A 19,392-nucleotide genomic window follows, 5' to 3' on the forward strand; every position below is an offset into this window, starting at 1 on the left:
AATATAGGGTGTTAAGAATATGTACTTGTGTGCATCTTCTAAAAGTTTACTCTTAAAAAAAAAGAAAAAAGAAACATGCAGATCTGTAGATTATGCTAGTTTGAATATCATCTTTCAGTTTATTAGTTGATGAGCTCGGGCATTCTCTTAATTTCTTCTAGCTTGAGTTTTCTTATCTTTAAAATGAAGACAATAGGGCGGCACCTGTGGCTCAAAGGAATAGGGCGCCAGCCCCCTATGCCAGAGGTGGCAGGTTCAAACCCAGCCCCAGCCAAAAACTGCAAAAAAAAAAAATAAATAAAGTGAAGACAACAATAGTATCTATCTACCTGAATAGGATTGCTGTTAAGGTTTAAACAATATAGGTTTAATATAATATAATACACTTATATAATATATAACTGTATAACATAATATGCATAAAGCATTAAAGCATTTTGCCAGTGGCCAGTACAGGGTAAGCATCTAATAAATAGGAGGTAGTATTTGTTGGGACATGCTTTGTAGCCTAATTCATCGTCAGTTTTGGTTTACTGTGTGCCTGACTCGGATACTTGTTCTATAATCACTGGGTACAGAGTCTATATATGTCCATTTGATCAATCTTGTTTATTGTGTTCAAGTATTTCACATCCCTTAACATTTTTGATTTGCTTAAAAAATTTTTTTTTTTTTTTTACATGGAGTCTCAAGTTGTCACCCTGGGTAGAGTGCTGTGGCATCACAGCTCACAGCAACCTCCAACTTGTAGGCTTAAGCGATTCTCTTGCCTCAGCCTCCTAAGTAGCTGAGACAACAAGTACCCACCACAGCACCTGGCTATGTTTTGGTTGTAGTTATTGTTGTTTGGCAGACCCGTGCTGGATTCGAACCTGCCAGCTCTGGAGTATGTGGCTGGTGTCTTAGCCCCTTGAGCTACAAGCGCTGAGCCAATTTGCTTAATTTTTCAATGGAGAAATGTGCTATTATCACTCACAATGATTGTGGATTTGTCGATTTATTTTTATAATTCTGTTAATTTTTAATATTTATAGATTTGAGGCTATATCATCAGGTGTATAAAAATTTAGAATCTTTGCATTTTCCTTATTTGTTGTTTTAATTATTACAACCTTTTGTATCATGGTGTTTTTTTATTTGAGAAGCATATTTTAATATGGCTTCAGTTTTTTTTGGTAGATATGTACATGATTTTTTTCATTCTTTTACTTTCAAATTTACTAAATTCTTAGTTTTAGTGTCTTCTGAGTCTTGTAAAAAAAAAATGGCTGTTTTTATACCAATCTGATTATTTCTGCGATTCATTTATTTTTATTTTTTTGAGACAGAGTCTCATTTTGTTGCCCCCAGTAGAGTGCTATGGCATCATAGCTCACAGCAACCTGGAACTTGGGCTCAAATGATCCTCTTGCCTCAGTCTCCTGAGTAGTTGGGACTACAGGGGCCTGCCACAACTCCCAGCAAATTTAATAGGCAAATTAAATTACATTGATTATATTTCCTTATATATTTGCATAATTTTCTGTAATTGTTCTCTACATGTGTGATTTTTATTCTGATTTTCTCTCCTCTTTTCTCCTTTTTTTTTTTTTTTTTTTTTTGTGGTTTTTGGCCGGGGCTGGGTTTGAACCTGCCACCTCCGGCATATGGGACCGGTGCCCTACTCCTTGAGCCACAGGCGCCACCCTCTTCTTTTTTTTTTTTAAACCTATTGGATTGAGTATTTGTTGTTCTGTTTTATTCCCCTCAACTGATTGGAAGTTAAAAAATTTATTTCCATTTCTTTAGTCTGTATAATTTGACCATATACTAATCAATAAAAATATAACTAAATCAAAAAAAATAACTAAATAATTTTTCTACTCTGTTTTCAAATATAACAATGTCTTTAGAATGTCTTAACTACAGTCTCCCATCCATTTGTTGTTGCTTTGCAGTATTTTAGTTCTCCCCCAAATAATAGTGATTGCTATTATAGCTTTTTGTTTTGTTTTAAGACAGAGTCTCACTCTGTGCCCTGGGGAGCATGCCATAGCATAGCTCACAGCAACCTCAAACTCTTGGGTTCAGGTGATCCTCCCACCTCAGCCTCCCTAGTAGCTGGGATTATAGGCATCCGCCATAACACCATCGTAGTTTTTCTATTTTTAGTAGAGACGGGGTCTCACTCTTGCTCAGGCTGGTCTCCAACTCCTTAGCTCAAGCAGTCCACCTGCATCAGCCTCCCAAATGCTAGGTTATAGGCTTCAGCCACAGTGCCTGGCCTATTATAATTGTTTTAAAACTCTTATTATTCATCATTATTATGTTATAGTTCTACATTATGTATGTTTAAACTTATCCACTTCTTTCCGAATTACCTGTCTCCTGGTTCTTTCTCATGTTTTACTGCTTCTTTCTAGAAAATCATTTGGAAGTTCTTTTAGCTGTACTGCTAGTAATAAAATATGAGGGGTCTTCAAAAAGTTCATGAAAAATGTGCATTATGAAAAAACTATATATGGATTCAAAAAAATTTTGTGCACCAAAATAAATGTGTACTAATTTGTTATAACATGTCTGAACAGGATCTAGTTTGAGGCACTTAAAAAAAGTAAGATGTCAGTTTGAAAAGAGCCCCTGTCAGAGGCAACATGAATTCTCTCAAAATTAAAGCAAGAACAGACATCAAACTTATAGTGAAGCTTGGGTGGAAGAATGATAAAGTAACTGACACTTTAAGAAAAGTTTGTGGGGACAGTGCTCCAGATAAATCAGCACTTTACAAATGGAGAACTTGTTTTAAGGAGGGAAAAGATGATGTTGAAGAGATGAAGCCCACAGTGGCAGATCATCCACATCAAATTTTTTTTTGCAGTTTTTGGCCAGGGCTGGGTTTGAACCCGCCACCTTTGGCATATGGGGCCAGCGCCCTACTCCTTTGAGCCACAGGCACTGCCCTATCCACATCAATTTTTGAGGAAAAAATTAATCTTGTTTGTGCCCTAGGAAGAAGACTAATGATTAACAACAGAAATGCTTGCCAAATACTACAGATGTCTCATTTAGTCCAGCTTAAACAATTATGACTGAAAAATCGAGTGAACTTTCCACCTGATGTATACCAAAACCATTGTGCCCACATCAGCTGTAGATAAGAGCAGAGCTTTCAATAGAAATTTTAAACAGGGTGATGTCTGTGGCTCAAGGAGTAGGGCGTTGGCCCCATATACTGGAGGTGGCGAGTTCAAACCCGGCCCTGGCCCCCCCAAAAAAATGCAAAAAAAAAAAAAAAGACAGAAAAGAAAAGAAAAAGAAACTTTAAACAGGAGATGAAATATTGCTTTATGTTATGATCCTTCAAAGCAAACCACCATCAAAGCTATAGCTACCAAGTGGAAGTGATCTGTGAAAGCAAAAGGAAATTGGTCAGGAGCAACAAGAAAAGGAACATTACTAGAAATCTCTCAGTATCCTTCCAGTAACTACCCTTTCCTAAGAAGAATTATTGCGCTGACTTCTAACACCATAGGTTACATAATCATACAACACATACTTTTTTGCTTATCATTATATTTGTGACATTCACTAAGTTGCTTCATGTGGCTGTAGTTTGCTCATTGTCATTGCTATGTATTATTCCATTGCACAAATACTACGTATGTGTATAACCGGAGTTTATAACGTAGGTGGAGATTTGAGTTATTTCATTTTCCTCTTTGCCACTTGAGCCTGGGATTTCTCTTTCTTTTGAGCACTACTGTGTATTAATAGGATTTAAAAAACTATTTCTTGGTCAGCAATTCTAGATGTCCTCTGTCAGTGCAAGTTTTGGGTCTTATAGGCTGCCAAATCTCTAGACACATAAGTCCTATGTCTCAGTTTTTGCTGAAATTCATACTTCTCATCTGCCTTACTTTAGCTGGTGACACATTTCTTTAGGCTGTCATGTGTATAAATGGCTTTGATTCCTGTGAACCAATAGTGACTGAACAGAAACAGGATAGAAATGAGGTGTGTAATTAATCTTGTAGCTATGATGGCTTGCCACAGTTGGATGTTGCATGTGAAAGGCTAGTATGATATTAATAAATGTATAATATTGAAAAAGCATGTTAAAGAGTGTATAAAGATAGCAATAGTAGGATGTGTAGATGTGGTTATTTGGGTCCAGGTTCTCCTGGTTAGTTAACACTGGGAATATGAAGTGAGAGGGAAATTTTCTTGATGACTCAGTGGGGTAATCAATGTATTTTCAGAAATGCCACTTCATTATGGGGCTGCCCATGCTCTGTGAAAGTATTGTTGATCACTGTCTTCCATGGGGGGCAATTTTGCCCCCTAATAGACATTTAGAGAAACCTGGAGACTTTTTTTTTTTTGCAGTTTTATGGCTGGGGCTGGGTTTGAACCCACCACCTCGGGCATATGGGTCCAGCATCCTACTCCTTTGAGCCATAGGAGCCACCCTGGAGACATTTTTTATTGGCATGCTCTTGGCATCTACTGGGTAGAGGCTAAAAATTCTGCTCAACATCCTATAATGCACAGGCTCACTCCCCATAATAAAAATTTATCCAAACTTATGTGTCAATATTGCCAAGGTTCAGAAACATATTGCTAGACCTAAGGACTAGACATAGCCTCTAAACCAAAGGTATATAATCTCAAGGTATATTCAAATAAATACACCATCTACTGCCTTTTGAGTAATAATAGCCGACAGACACATAATCTTTTATGGTTTTATAAAAATTTTGACGCCCTGTGATAGCCACTCATACTTGGCTTTTCTTTTCTTTTTCTTTTCATTTTTTTGCAGTTTGGCCAGGGCCAGGCTTGAACCCACCACCCCCAGAATATGGGGCTGGTGCCCTACTCCTTGAGCCACAGGCACCACCCATACTTGGCTTTTCTTTTCTTTTTCTTTTCATTTTTTTGCAGTTCGGCCAGGGCCAGGCTTGAACCCACCACCCCCAGTATATGGGGCTGGTGCCCTACTCCTTGAGCCACAGGCACCACCCATACTTGGCTTTTCTTTTCAAAACTGTAAAGGTAGGTCCACCACTGCTAAAATCCACTCAGAGTTTGAATAAAATTTCTCAGATCTGACATGCAGGGTAATTAGATATGTATGGCAATTTATTTATGGCCATTAAAAATGAAACAATAAAGGGCTGCAATCCTAGCACTGTGGTAGGCTAAGACAGGAGGATCACTTGAGCTCAGGAGTTCAAGACATGCCTGAGCAAAAAGTGGGACTCTATCTCTACTAAAAATAGAAAAAATTAGTTGGGTGTGGTGGTACATGCCTGTACTCCCAGCTATACAGAAGGCTGAGTCAGGAGGATTGCTTGAGCCTAAGAGTTTGAGGTTGTGGTGAGTTATGATGACGCCACTGCACTCTATTGGGGCAATAGAGTGAGACTTTGTCTCAAAAAAAGGAAAAAAAATTAACAAAAATTTCCCCTATGATTTATGCAATTATTTTTATTTTACGATTAAAACCACAAAGGCTCTGAGGCCATAGAGTAAATTAGCTGCAAAAGTGGCATTAGGCAAAGAAAGATTCTGATGTTGAACCCTGCAGTTAGACTACAAGGTATTCTTCTCCTTTGTTCATATATTTTTGCAGGTTAAATTTAGGGAAAAGCTAAATTTCATTATTTCAGTGGAGGTGATTATCTAAATTTGTCCTGTCTTCCTTTAGGCAGAACACGCTATCATTTATTTTTCTGATTCATTTCCCTTACAAAGCTGAGAAGGAATTTTATAATGATATTATTGGTTTTGTAACTGGTGTTTCCATTGTAATGCTATTACTGAACCCGTGTTGTGATAAATGATCTGTTTATAAGGGAAATCACTTTTACAAGAAATAGGAAATTAGACACGCTTCTGCTTTGCAATAACAATAAAAAACACAGTGAAAAAAATATTCCCCAGTTTATTCCCATCTGTATCAGCAGGAAAGCTTTAGAAGATGGCTTTCCCCTTAAAGTCTTCTAAACACGATTACTGCCTACAAGGACCATGTCAAAATGCAGATTTCCTCCAAATCCTATTGAAGACCAATACTTCTTAAGCACACCATGAGGTGGGCCCTTTAAGAAAGCCAGGAGCTTGGAACTCCACCCCTCTGCTGACTAGAAGCAGTCAGGCTGCATTTCCTAGGCAGTTAGTTCAGTGGTAAAGCTAAGAGAGAGTTAATTTGCCCCCCTGCCCTGCCTGGAAGGAATGTTCCTGTTGCAATAAGCTCTAAAAGTGGATTCTGTGGGATAGGGAACAATAGAAACTTGTGAGGTATGGAAGCCAGACCTGCTCTCAAGATTCTATCACAGTGCTGAATAAAGTGGAAAGAATGCTGTTAAATCTCAGTTTCCCCCTGTGTTGCTACTCCCTGCAAGCTTTTCCTCTTCCATTTCACCCATCAAGTGAGTTTTCCAGAAGCCATTTCTAACTTAAGGAGCGGATTGTCTCATGTTCCAGATTCTGAAAAGGAAAAGTCAAGGAGAGAAATAAAAGTTTTAGTGAAAATTAAACTGGATCACTCGTAACATGTTTAGATTAGTTATAGGTTTCTGAAGAGCAAAGCCAAAAACAACCCCCCTTCCCCAGTAGGCCAACAGTGGCTGAGTTCAGAAGACTTCTAGCATTAAACTAAAAAAAAATACCTAGGAGAAATGTGGAATTTAGTTGCAGTTGGCATTTCTGAGCTGTTAGAAGCAGCCATCTTGGTAATAGATGATGTCATTTGGAACCACTGGCGTTTTAGAGTTTATTCTCAAGCACCAGTTTCCATGAGCCATTGAGTAACAGCTTTAGTAATTAGATCAATTTAACGTTTAAAGATAACCAGGGAGTGGGAATAAGAATGATTAATGTCATCTCTATACTGTTCTTCCTAACACTATAAACCTTTCGAAAAGTTCAAAGCAATAGAAATATTTTCACACTTTTTTTTGTTTGTTTCCATGTATTTGTTCTTCTGTTGATTGAGCTTGGATAATAAAACTAGTATGGTCAATTTCACTTCCCAAATTTTATATATAAGTGAAAGCTGTTTTGTGTCAACAGGGTTTATTTAGAATCATCTCACCTGCTGGGGCAAGTTCCTGCAAGTCCTTCTTTGAGAGAAGGTAAGGAGAATAAAAGTATTTAATTTTGAATTTCTTATGCTTCAAAGCAATTAGACCACGTTAGAGTAATCTGTTTTATTTTTACAAAGTAAAGTTTCTAGGCGTGAGCAAAGGGTGATGGTTAGTTGTATTCCCGCTTAATCATGACTATTTGCATAGCATATTATATCTGCAGTTGTTTTGGAAAATTATCACTTAGAAATGTATTTCAATCCTTCCACAAAAAGTGCTTCTCTTTCTTCTTTTTTTTTTTTTGTTTAGACAAACTTTAGTGTCTTAATCCTACCCTGTGATGTGCACTGGAAATGTTTGCAAGATGCAAAGAGAAAAAGGGAAAAAAAGTTGCACCTTGTTTAAACAATGGAGCGTAGAGATTATTAGAGGGTGGTGTGTCTGTCCTGCAAATTCTTTCTTAACAAGGTTAACCTGTGGCTGCTGGTGTTGACCATCTCAGCCCTTTGCAGGGGAACTTTCTGTTTGTTCTCTTAGCTTTATCCAAACCTTTTCAGTCAAAAGCACTTTGCTCACTGAGAAGAGAAAACTGCGTGTATGAGTGAAACAGACAGAGGGAGACAGCGTACACACAGTCGGCGGAAGATGGGGCTACTCCACCGCCGAGGCTGGATGCCCGAGCCCGGCTGACCTTTCCACGTGTCCCAGCACCTGCAAGACTAGCGGGGCTTTGGGTTTCCTTTTCCCCGGAGCGTGCGCGAGCCCGGAAGGGGTTGGGCGGCTGTGGGCTTAGGTCAGGGGGCTCGGAGGCCCTCCCTCGGAACACGTGCGGCCGGCGAGCTGGTGGTGTGCAGACAGGCCTGGCTTTCCCGCACTCGCCGTGCCCGCGCGTTCCCAGCCAGCAGTCGCTGGGCGGCGGCGGGCGGGTCCTCGAGCTTTCGGCCAGCTTTGCAGGGCGGCCTAGCGAACGCGCCAGACCCGGCTGGAGCGAGCCCCAGTGCAATACTGCCCGAGCCCGGGCGGGGTCTCTGTTCTCTGGCAGAGGAGGTCCCTTGGCAGCGGGAAGCTCCCTCTCTTTCTCTCGCCGCCGCTCCGAGTCTGCGCCCTGGTGCCAGGCGCCCAGCTCGGCGCTCCCCAGTGCTCGCCCGGCGCCCACTCATTCGCAGCCCAGCCTTCGCCGCCGCCGCCGCCTCCCTGCTCCTCCTCCTTTCCCCAGTTCGCCGCGGCCATGGCGGACAGCGCCAGCGAGAGCGACACGGACGGAGCGGGGGGCAACAGCAACAGCTCGGCCGCCATGCAGTCGTCCTGCTCGTCCACCTCGGGCGGCGGCGGTGGCGGCGGAGGAGGTGGTGGCGGTGGGAAGTCGGGGGGCATTGTCATCTCGCCGTTCCGCCTGGAGGAGCTCACCAACCGCCTGGCCTCGCTGCAGCAGGAGAATAAGGTGCTGAAGATCGAGCTGGAAACCTACAAACTCAAGTGCAAGGCGCTGCAGGAGGAGAACCGAGACCTGCGCAAAGCCAGCGTGACCATCGTGAGTGCCCCCCGGGGGCGCGCAGCTGCGCCGACCTCCTCCTGTCCTCGGGAGGGGCTGCACCCGCATCCAGGCAGCCCCCGGGCTCCCCTAGACTCCCAGGGACCCGCGGCGAGTACACTCCCTGCGGAGATCTGGCGGCCTCAGGGGGAAGGGGAGGTGTCCCTGCGGGGCCACGCGGGTCTGTCCTCCTCTGGGGCCCAGGACCCTCGCGGGTGTCGAGAAAGGCTAGCGGGGCAACCACCCTTGGTTCCTTTTGGCCTCTGGGGAGGAGGCCCCTTCAGGGTAGTGCTGGAAGCTGGCGGCGTGGTTGGGGGGCGGGGTGGGACTTACTTCAGTCTTAGCACGCCTGAAGGGTGCGTTCAGATTCTGGGGAACCCGAGTCTGGGGGTGTTCCTGAGGCCTGGCTGGGAGTGCAGGGGGTGCGCAGCTGAACTGGGCACTCAGCTGGCATCAGGACGGCGCTAGCTGGATCGCCCGGGGAGGAGGCGGGAGAGAGTCGCCGGGAATCCGGGAAGTGGAGTTTTCTGGCCAGGATCGAGAGGGAAGGGCGGGTACTGGAGCTAAAGCTCTCACCTCTGTTGAAAGCCCATTTCTTTGGGATGGGAAGGTGGACGGTATATAACAAGGAGAGGCAGCATCCTGGCCTGGACAGGGCTGGCTGGGGCCGAAACCAAGGGAAGGCAACTGTGACTCCCTTGCTGAGCCAGATGTTTCTGTACGTGTGTTTGCTTCATTGGTGGCGGAGTGGTTACGACTATCTTGCCTCTGAGTCCAGATACTTGACTGGAAAACAGGCCATCTGTTCTGTTTCCACCTGGCCCCTGGAGGCTCCCCGGAAAAGGGTGAGATTAGGTCTGTAGGTTTCTCCTGGAATAGCAGGCATTTAGAAAGGCTCTTATAGCTGTGATGAGGCAAAACGTAACTAGAAAAAGTACACTGTGTGCTCTCACCTAACGTTTCTGCCAGCTTGCCACATCATTAACATGCAGAATCCCTGCACAGAACAACACTATTCAGATCAAAACAGTTTACCAGCCAGGAGCAGAGAAAGAAATGTCAAGAAATCAAGGAGATGAATTGCCATAGCTGCTACACAATAGCCGAATTAGGCTGCACCTTGAGCTGGAGGAAAAAGGGATGAATTTGGGAGTGGAGGGGTCACACCTGGGAACTGAAATGGGGCGACTTTAGGATGCCCTCTGTGCCAGGAAAATGTGTGTATTTCCCCACTGCGGGCTACGTGAGACTAGGTGGCATTCTTAATTTGTGTAGAAAACAGGTTTCTGCCAAAGTTCAATGTGATCAGCAACCTAAGTAGTGGCTGATTATATATAGAAAGACACTTCGCATGCTCAAATCGGATCCTGGTGAGTGGAATTGGAGCAAGTTTCATGTGTCTCCAAACCCATAAAGTTCTTGAAGTGTCCTTTTTGTAGGAAGGGGGAGGAATTGCAGAGGCGGCCACTTCCAAGCCTCCTATGGATCTTTCTTGGCTGAGAGATATTTGTCCTGAGTGGGGGTTGAGAAGAGAGAGAAGTTGGTGGAGGCAGTTTATTTAAGGTTGGAGTTAGTAAAGGAAGAGGGTTAGTCTCTTGGAGATTGTGAACCATGGAAAGTAGCAAAACTTACATGACACAAAATCTCTAGCTTTCATACAGTAAGCAATTCAGGCTGTTTTTGTTTGTTCGGGAGGGAGGAATGGGAGGTGGAGAAACTATGAAAGGGTTATCTGTTTGACTCTTTGACCATATTATAAGTAGGTCTGTAAATTGTACACAAACACATTGACTTTTGTGGACAAACATATTCATTCCTGGTGTGTAAGATTAGAGGCCTCTTGAATACTTGGCTCCAGGAACGTATAAAGTAGTGGCTTTATTTCTTAGCACTTACCCTCAACTAAAACTGACATCCACGGGACATACTTTCTGAAATGTTCTGTGGTCTTACTGAGTAAAGTTTCAAAATTGTTTTAGATGATTATCCACCACGATCAGAGGCCTCTCAGTTCTTCTTTAATCTATGAGTAATACATTCAGGGAGACAGAAATGCTTGTGGTTGCCTGGTTCCCTAATACTTGGCAGGTGTTACTGAAGAACTGAAGGACAAACACAGAAAAGAGATTTCTTAAAGCTTTTGAGGGTTTTGTTAACTGATCTAGGATTCAGATTGTGATGGGATGAGTTTGGCCTCTCAGATATGTAATGTGGGAGTAGTGTGTGACACCCTGAAATGGGTCTGGATATAAGAAGTTTATTAAACAACACTTTATGTCAGGGTTAAGCTATCCAATTCCTGACAACTCTGCTTTAAGCATTACCCTTGCTAGTAGCTACCTAGGAAGTTTGTGATAGGGCTTGTGATAATTCAATTGAGTGAAAGCCTTGTTAGGTTTCTCACTATTTTAGTTAATTTGAAGGGAAGATGATATATAATATAATCCTATTACTTGCCTTCGTGGCTTTTTCCTTTAATTATGATATCATGTTCATGTTCCTGAGCACTAGAGGTGATTATGGCTGCCTTTGCTTTTCCTTGAACATGTTCAAGAAGGCACATTGCCTTTCAGCCACACCCTGGGATGAGAGAGCCACCTTTTTTTGGTTTGTTTTGAAACAGACTTCATTTAATTTTTTTTTTTAGGAGCAGTTTTAGGTTCACAGTAAAATTGGGCATAAGGTACAGAGATTTTGGGCATACACCCTGCCTTCACATGAGCACAGCTGCTTCCAGCCTCAATATCCTGCTCTTGTGTGGTGTATTTGTTACAATCCGTGCTCCTTCACTGATACATCATTATCGCTCAGTCTATAGTTTACATTAGGGTTCCTTCTCAGTCTTGTATATTCCAGGCTTGGACAAGTGCATAGTGAGTGCCATGCAGTATCATGCAGAGTAGTTTCACAGCCGTGGAAGTCCTCTGCTCTGCCTGTGTCTCCCTTTCTTCTCCCTAACTCTTGGCATCCACTGATCCATTTACTCTCTATAGTCTTACCTTTTCTAGAATGTCGTATAGCTGGAATCACACAGTAGGCAGCTTTTTCAGATTGGCTTTGTTCATTTAGTAATACGCATTTATGTTTCTTCTGTATTTTTCAAAGCTCAATTATTTCATTTCTTTTTAGTGTTGACTGGTGGATATATATAGTTCACCCATTGAAAGACCTCTTGGTTGCTTCTAAGTTTGGACAATTACGAGGAAAGCAGCTGTAAATATTTGCATGTTTTTGGACAGATTTTAGCTCATTTAGGTAAATACCAAGAAGCATGATTACTGGCTTAAATGTTAAAGAGTACGTTCAATTTTGTAAGAAATGGCCAAACTGTCTTTGTGTTTTTACATTTCCACCAGCAATGAATGAGAGTTGCTTTTGCTTACCAACATTTAGTATTGTCAGTGTTCTGGATTTTGGCCATTCTAGTCGTTGTGGTATCTCACTTTTTCTCTCCCCCCCGCCCCTTAAGTCAAGGCCAAAGGTCACTAGAAGCTCTTAACCAGCTATCTCCTCTGTCTCTTCTGCTATATACATGCTTATTCTGATCAAGCAACTCACTTAATGAAAGACTGGTTTCATGGTATGTTCTTAGCATCAGTATAATAGAGGTAAACATCATCTGTGGGGGAAGAATCAACTGTAAGAAGTCTGTAAGGGCTGAGCGCATCTATGAGTTTTAAATTGCCCCAGGGCATTTTATTTGGAGCTTAAAGGTGGAATAGAATTTTTTTTTTTTTTTTTTTTTTTTTTGAGACAGAGTTTCTTGTCACCCTTGCTAGAGTGCCTGGCTGTCACAGCTCACAGCAACCTCAAACTTTTGGGCTTAAGCAATTCTCTTGCCCCAGCCTCTCAAGTAGCTAGGACCGCAGGTGCCCACCACAGCGCCCGGCTGTTTTTTGGTTGTAGTTGTCATTGTTGTTTGGCAGGCTGGGCTGGGTTCGAACTCGCCAGCTCCGGTATATATGGCTGGTGCCCTAGCTGCTGAGCTACAGCTGAGCCTGGAATAAAATGTTTTGAGTGATTATCACGTTTTATTCATTAAACCAACAGTGGCATCAAGCTGCTGATTTTATTTTTTTTGGAGTAGAGGAAACAAGCAGTGTATGCTCAGTCACCCTTTTGAGCTTTGTATGTTAGTCCAGCTCTTTCTGGCTTGTCCTGTGAGTGAGAATGTGATTGTGGGTTGTCTGAATCAGTGTAATAAGAGTTATGGAGGGGTGGTGGTCTCTGAGAAGGTGAGGAAATGCAATTGTGGACAGTAATTGGAAGGCTTCCAAGGTCTCAACTAGTTGCCGGTGTTCTCCGAATGTATAAGCCTGGCCTTGGCTGGCTCTGTGGGATGCGTTTGCCTTTTCTAGGCAAGTCCAGATCTTCAGTATGTGTTTGGTTTGGAAATAAAAGCCTGTAATAAATCACTGGTATTTAAATGTCTTTTTCTGACTATAAAATTAATCCTTCTTTATGAAAGTTTAGGGAAATACAGAAATATAAAGATATTGTGAAGTTATAATAGAAAAACATGTTGGTATGGCATGATTAGAAAACCAGGCTATTTTAAACATCAACAACAGTGTAGTGGTTTCATTACCTAATAAAAGCTACCATATAGTTACTGTGTATTTTGGATTATTTATCCTGGAAGCCTAATAGGCTATTTCCCATTTTTAAGACTTCATTTTGGCAGACTCTCTGAACCTATCAGATCAATGTTGCCCTTGTAAAGAGGTATAGTGGCTCCACTCACCTCCCTCCTCACCTTTAGAAAAAGTATTTCTGAGATTCTTAGGGAAACATCCAACTTTAGACATAACTTTGAGGAAAGTATGACCTCACAGTTAGGTCTAACCGTATGTGAATCTTCTTAAAGGGGTTGTTTTCATATATTTCTTCTGCCTTTGAAGTTTTGCCCATTTCTAGGTATCTTCTGTGTTTCGTATAATCTGTACTTCACTAAGAAGGAGCTGAACATTTAAAGGCGGTCATGCCAGTCTTTTACAGTGCTGTCCTTAATATTGCTGAAGGTAGGGGGTAGTTAGAGAATCCACATTATCTGGTTTGTGCTGACTCTTTTTCTAAGACCAGAGAGACTGGTCTGAAGCAACAATCTGAGGTGGGGATTGCTTGCTTAGAAACTTTCCGTGGCTTCCCATTGCCGTTGGAGCTACGTAAACTTGCTGGTGATTTGCCAGGCTCTGCCTGATGGTGATGGGAGGGCCCTGATCCCTGCACAGCCGCACCCCTCCTGCACTTACTGAGCTCTCACTTGACTCGCTGAACTCCCAGCACCTGGCATTTCAGTAGGCTTCTGGAGGAAGTGCCTCCTACCCTAAAATGCTCTTCTCTACTCCTGCTGTGCCCTCCACTTCATAAATTCAGGTAGATTGTACTGCTTTTCCCCACCCGAACCCCTGCCCAGCAGGCCCTGGTGCTGCCTCTTTATCAGCCACACAGTGGGTGATGGGCCTTCTCCTGTGAGTCCATAGAACCCTTTTGTTACTGACCTTTCAGCACTCAACATCATCCCAGTAGACGTGTAAATTCCTTTAGGGACAAAATTTGCCTGGGTCATCACATTCCTCAGTGCCTGGCATGTGGGAGACTCTCCAGAGGCAAGGGTATTATGTGTGTGTGTTTTCTTTTTTTTCCTGGGGTGAAAGTGTAATACCATCTCCTGTACCTTGTCCTTGTGAAGCCACTCTCCTGCCACAGGAGCAATCACCGTCATTACCATAGTTGGTGAAAGGAATGGGCTGGATGAATGGATACACTGTATACTTTGGGGGACCACTGGAATCAGTATGTGCCCTAAGCCCTTACCCTCTATCCTTGGGTGATGTTGTAGGCTACCTTGTAGCATACACCTGGATGTTCCTGATACATTTCATCCGAAAGGGGACAAAGTGTCTTCAGGTTCACTTTTCCAAGGGTTTCTGAGTAAGGATTAGAGGAAAAAGCCCTGTGGCAAGTGTTAAGATTTGTTGCCTTGGCTTTAGTGATGGTGACAGATCATTTCAGGTGTTTCCTATAACCCTTTAGTGTTGAAATGCCCCACAGCTGTCTCTAGGGAACTAGACCATCACAGCACCAATGCAAATAAGGTCACTTGAAGCTCTGATTGGGGAAGCATCTGACAGCAGAATGGGGGGCCTTGCTGGTTAGGTGTCCACATATGCCTTGCAGAGTGGAGGTGGGAAGTTGATATAGTGTCACACACAGTGTACCAGTGTTCTGTGTCTTTTTTTTCCTCCTTAAATCATGTCTCATAGAGATCTTTGCATTTACCCATAAGCACGCTACCCTTGGCTATCAAACTACAGCCAGGCAGAGTAAGGAATAACAGTAGTCTCCTATCCCCGCTGCATACTCTTTTCCTCAGTGGGGAGGTGTTGCCTTTTCTTTTCAATCACAATGTGGTTGCTTTTAGATGTACTGAATTATTGTCAAAGCTGGCAGAGTAAATGTTCATAGGTTCAGTATGTTCCTGCTTGGTGGTGGTTGCAATTTTCTTGACAGAAGCTAATGCTCTGGAAAATATTCTTAATTGTCAGGATTTTAGAGTGGCATTAACTTGCAGGTTCTTCCTCCTTCCCAAGACTGTCAGATTTTCTTAGCTGTGAAGTTTATCCCAACCCTCATACTGATAAATTGCAAATGTCACACTGTGTAGGTTCTCTCTTTAGGGATAAAAAAGGAGGGGTGGTTAGCCATGTGATGATAGTTATTTGGTTTTAACCTTCCCCTTTACTTATTACTGGTTCCTATTAAATGTAGTGATTCCAATTCATTATACTAATTTGTTTAATCCTGGGGAATTTTTTGATTCCCCACTCCCTTACCCCACCCCTTTGCTTCTTCGGCAGGCACAAAACGGCTTGTATAAATAAACCCTGAGGCAGTCTGCAGCCTTCCTTGGCTTGTATATGTGCCTATATATGCTTATGGCCTACTGTGTGCAAGAAATAATTTAATGGGCATGCAAGGGTTCCTCCAGTAGCCTGCTGGGATTGCACTTGACTTTCATTCAGCCTGGGGGAAACTCTCACTTTCTCTCCAGTGGGGATGGGAGGGTGGGGGGTTGCATAAGTCACCAGTGTGTACATGGAAGAAAGGAAGTTGGGGCAGACTCCTGGAGGAGATAGAAGGGAGAAGAATTTTACCTTCTGCCTTCCAAACTAAAGTGCTTGTATCTCACTGAATACCTTTCAGGAAAACAATGTGTCATATTCACTCCTAGTTTAATTAGCTTGTACTTTATTTTATAAAAGAGATGAAGAGAGCTGTTGCTCAATTTATCAATGCTGAGGTAGCACAGAGAGGCTTTAGTTTATATTTAATTTTCATTTTCAATGTGGTGATGATTGAAAAGAAATGTCATTGTTTTAATTTCATAATTTGCATCTGTCAGTAGATTGAAATTATCTAGGTGCTTTTCCCTCTATTTTTATTATACTCTTGGGCCCACTCACATTCTTTTCATGGAATATGGTTGGGTTGATCAAATTTCCCAAGTTTTTAAGTTGAAACTTTCTGAAAGCAAAGACTTCTTGCAGTAAAATTAGAGATAATACTTTATAGGAAACTTCGAATTCCAGTTTTTTTGAAAAGCAGTGGTGATTGATGGGCTGGCTAATCTTCCATGCATCTGTTCCAGATCAAGCCAGCCTTGGCGGGTGCCAGGTGTGTGTCCAGAGTGATCTAGTTAATACTCACCAGGGCATCCCAGGGCACTGAGGATCAAATGAGGCCACTGGGTACTGAGGAGCAGGGTTGGGATGTTCAACCAGACATAAGTCATAATTCAAAGTTTTCCAAAGAAGGAAAGAAGAGACTGAAAGAATGAAAACAGCAGAGCTTATGGGTGAGCGTAAGAAAGTTCATAGAAATTGAGGTACCTGCATTAAATACTTCATGTGTTTTATAAGTGAATAGTTTGAGTGTTTTGTGGTATTTGCTTTTTGAAATTGAATTAGAGGGGCTAAAAGGGACAGATTTGAGAAACATAATTATACTTGGTGTTTGATATTGAAAAGAGTTTTCAACTCAGAATTATTATGTAAATGGTGATTTATTTTTTTAATTATCCTAATATACCAACTCAAATTGATAGCTTTTATTCTTTTGAGGTTTGCTTTTTGCAAGGAGGGTTCTTCACTGGAAGACATTTAATTTATCTAAAAGACATTTGCTGAGTCAAAACATAGTGACTATTTCTTTTTTTTTTTTAATTGTGTGGAATTCATTGAGGGTACAAAAAATTAGTTTACACCGATTGCATTTGTTAGATACTGTCCCGCTTATAATTGTGTCCTGCCTCCAAGAGGTGTGCGGTATATCATGACCCACCATCCCCCTCCCTCCTCCTCTCTCCCTGCTCCCTCATTTCCCTACCCCCCACCTTGTATTAGATCGTCTACTGCCTTCCATATTAGAATTGAGTACATTGGATTCTTGCTTCTCCAGTCTTGTGATGCTTTACTAAGAAGAATGTGTTCCACCTCCATCCAGGTTAATACAAAAGATGTGAAGTCGCCATCTTTTTTAATGACTGAATAGTATTCCATGGTATACATAAAGGACAGCTAGTTAATCCATTCCTGGGTTGGTGGGCATTAAGGTTGTGTCCACATTTTGATGATTGTAAATTGAATTGCCTTGAACAGTCTAGTGCAAATGTCCTTAAGATAAAAAGATTTTTTTTCTTCTGGGTAGATGCCTAGTAATGGGATTGCAGGATCAAATAGGTCTAATTTGAGTTCTTTGAGGATTGTCTATACTTCCTTCCAAAAAGTTTGTATTAGTTTGCAGTCACACCAGCAGTGTAAAAGTGTTTCCTTCTCTCCACATCCATGCCAGCATCTGCAGCTTTGAGACTTTGTGATGTGGGCCATTCTTCTGGGGTTAGGTAATATCTCACGGTAGTTTTGATGTGCATTTCTCTAATTAGGGATGATGAGCATTTTTTCATATATTTGTTACCCATTCATCTGTCTTAGAGAAGGTTCTGTTCATTGTCTCTCTTTTCATTTAGTAGTTTTACTAAACTCGGAGGAAAGACTAGGTGATTTTTAACGTTTTTTGTTTACCAAAGAGGACAATTTTAAGTCTATATGCCACAAAGGAGAGTGTGGGATTTCTTCAGGTCCAGATCACTACCGGGTAAGTGGTCATGTCTTTTGGAAATATATGAATTGTTTCATACCATCTAGAACCTTAAATGCATGGTGCTTATTATGAAGAAGTACCTTAGGTACCCTGAGAACAAGGCCAGTGACTTTTTTTTTTTTTTTTTTTTTTTTTGGTGCAGTTTTTGGCTGGGACTGGGTTTGAACCTGCCACCTCCGGCATTAGGGGCCGGCGCCCTACTCCTTTGAGCCACAGGTGCCACTCAGCCAGTGACCTTTTTTTCCTGCATTTTTAAAAAATTATAAAATATACACAACATATAATTTACCTTTTTTATGTGTACAACTCAGTGGCATTAAGTTCATCTACGCTATTTTGTAACCATCACCGTTATTGATGTCCAGAACTTTCTCATCATCCTCAACGGAAACTCTGACATTAAACAAGAACTCCCTATTTTTCCCTCCCCTGGTAACCTCTATTCCTAGTGAATATTATTTTTGTTTATTTAAATAATTTTTAATTTTTAAAACATGTTTCAAAAGAAAAACTTACTGTGACCCACAAAAGCAGCTAGTTTTTTACTGTCTTGGCATTAAAGTTATACGTTTGGACCGAAAATGTTTTCATAAAAGTGCTGTGGATACCTTGTTTCAACTTAAGTTTTTATTGCCTTTTAGCTATCCCATATCTGGTTCTTTCTGATCATTCAGTAAACCATGTACAGTGCCCTAGCCCTATGCCTGGCCCTGGGCTTGGCACCCACTGTTCTAATTTGAATTGAGAGTAAGCATCCCAGATGTGGAGAGTGCTGGTTGAGGGGATGACCCACAGTGAGGGCTTGTCCTCCAGGAGGGAAAGGACTTTGCCCTAACACTTCAAAGAGAAATTGGCTCTTATTTGTTTTTTTGACATGTGTTGTAAGCATTTAATTTCCTTGATGGCATTTTGAATAAACCATAATTTAAGATTTGAAGGAAAAAAGCTTGAATTTTTATTGACCAGTACTGTCCCACTTCCAAATCTTTTTGTGTTGCCATGCTAACAGCTAATGTTTACCCAGTGCTTACTATGGGATAGGCATGGTTGGAAGGGGTTTGCACACATCCTCTCATTTAATCCTCATCAGAGTCCTGTGTGATCAGTACTACTGTTATCCAGAGCTGTAAACTTGCACATTTAGGCCCAGAGAGGTTGCATCACTTGCCTAAGGTCACGTCACCTGGATATCAGATGGTGTTGGAATTTGAACCCAGGTCTGGCCTATGAGCTTAAGCACAGCCTATGGAAGGGTGGGATGTAAGTCAATTTAGAGACAGTTTTATCTTTATCTCATTGTGCGCGTTTTCCTGTTAGTGGTTTCTACCAATTGCCACAACAAATTCCCAGGATGCTGGGCCTAAGGGAGTGTTGCCAGGGCAGCAAACCCCATCTTGGGAAAGAAACAACAGTGGAGAGGCTGCCTTTAGGGTATGAGGGGCAGTCTGCGCTCCCCTTTCTGACTCTTTTGCCCTCCATTTGGCCTTGGTCTGTTCCACCTCTGCACTTTGTCCCCGAAATCCAGTACGTGGTCAACTCTGCATATGGCATAGCTATAAGGACTCTGTCCCTCCCTCCCCATTTTAGTCTGGAATCAATTTCTTCCTTTGTATTTCCTTGTATGCTACA

The 19,392-nt window shown here is 42.1% G+C and overlaps 1 protein-coding gene across 1 annotated transcript in view; it reads left to right on the top strand.

The window, feature by feature from the left end:
• The first annotated feature begins 7,870 nt into the window (after positions 1-7,870).
• CCDC6 (coiled-coil domain containing 6) overlaps positions 7,871-19,392 on the top strand; it is a 119,103-nt gene continuing 107,581 nt past the window's right edge. Inside the window, exon 1 of the mRNA XM_053584907.1 lies at positions 7,871-8,601. Coding sequence (XP_053440882.1) covers positions 8,299-8,601 — 303 coding nt within the window. The 5' untranslated portion in view covers positions 7,871-8,298. The remainder of the gene's footprint in view (positions 8,602-19,392) is intronic.

Source organism: Nycticebus coucang, chromosome 3 (assembly GCF_027406575.1).
Source record: "Nycticebus coucang isolate mNycCou1 chromosome 3, mNycCou1.pri, whole genome shotgun sequence".
Taxonomy (NCBI): Eukaryota; Metazoa; Chordata; class Mammalia; order Primates; family Lorisidae; genus Nycticebus; species Nycticebus coucang.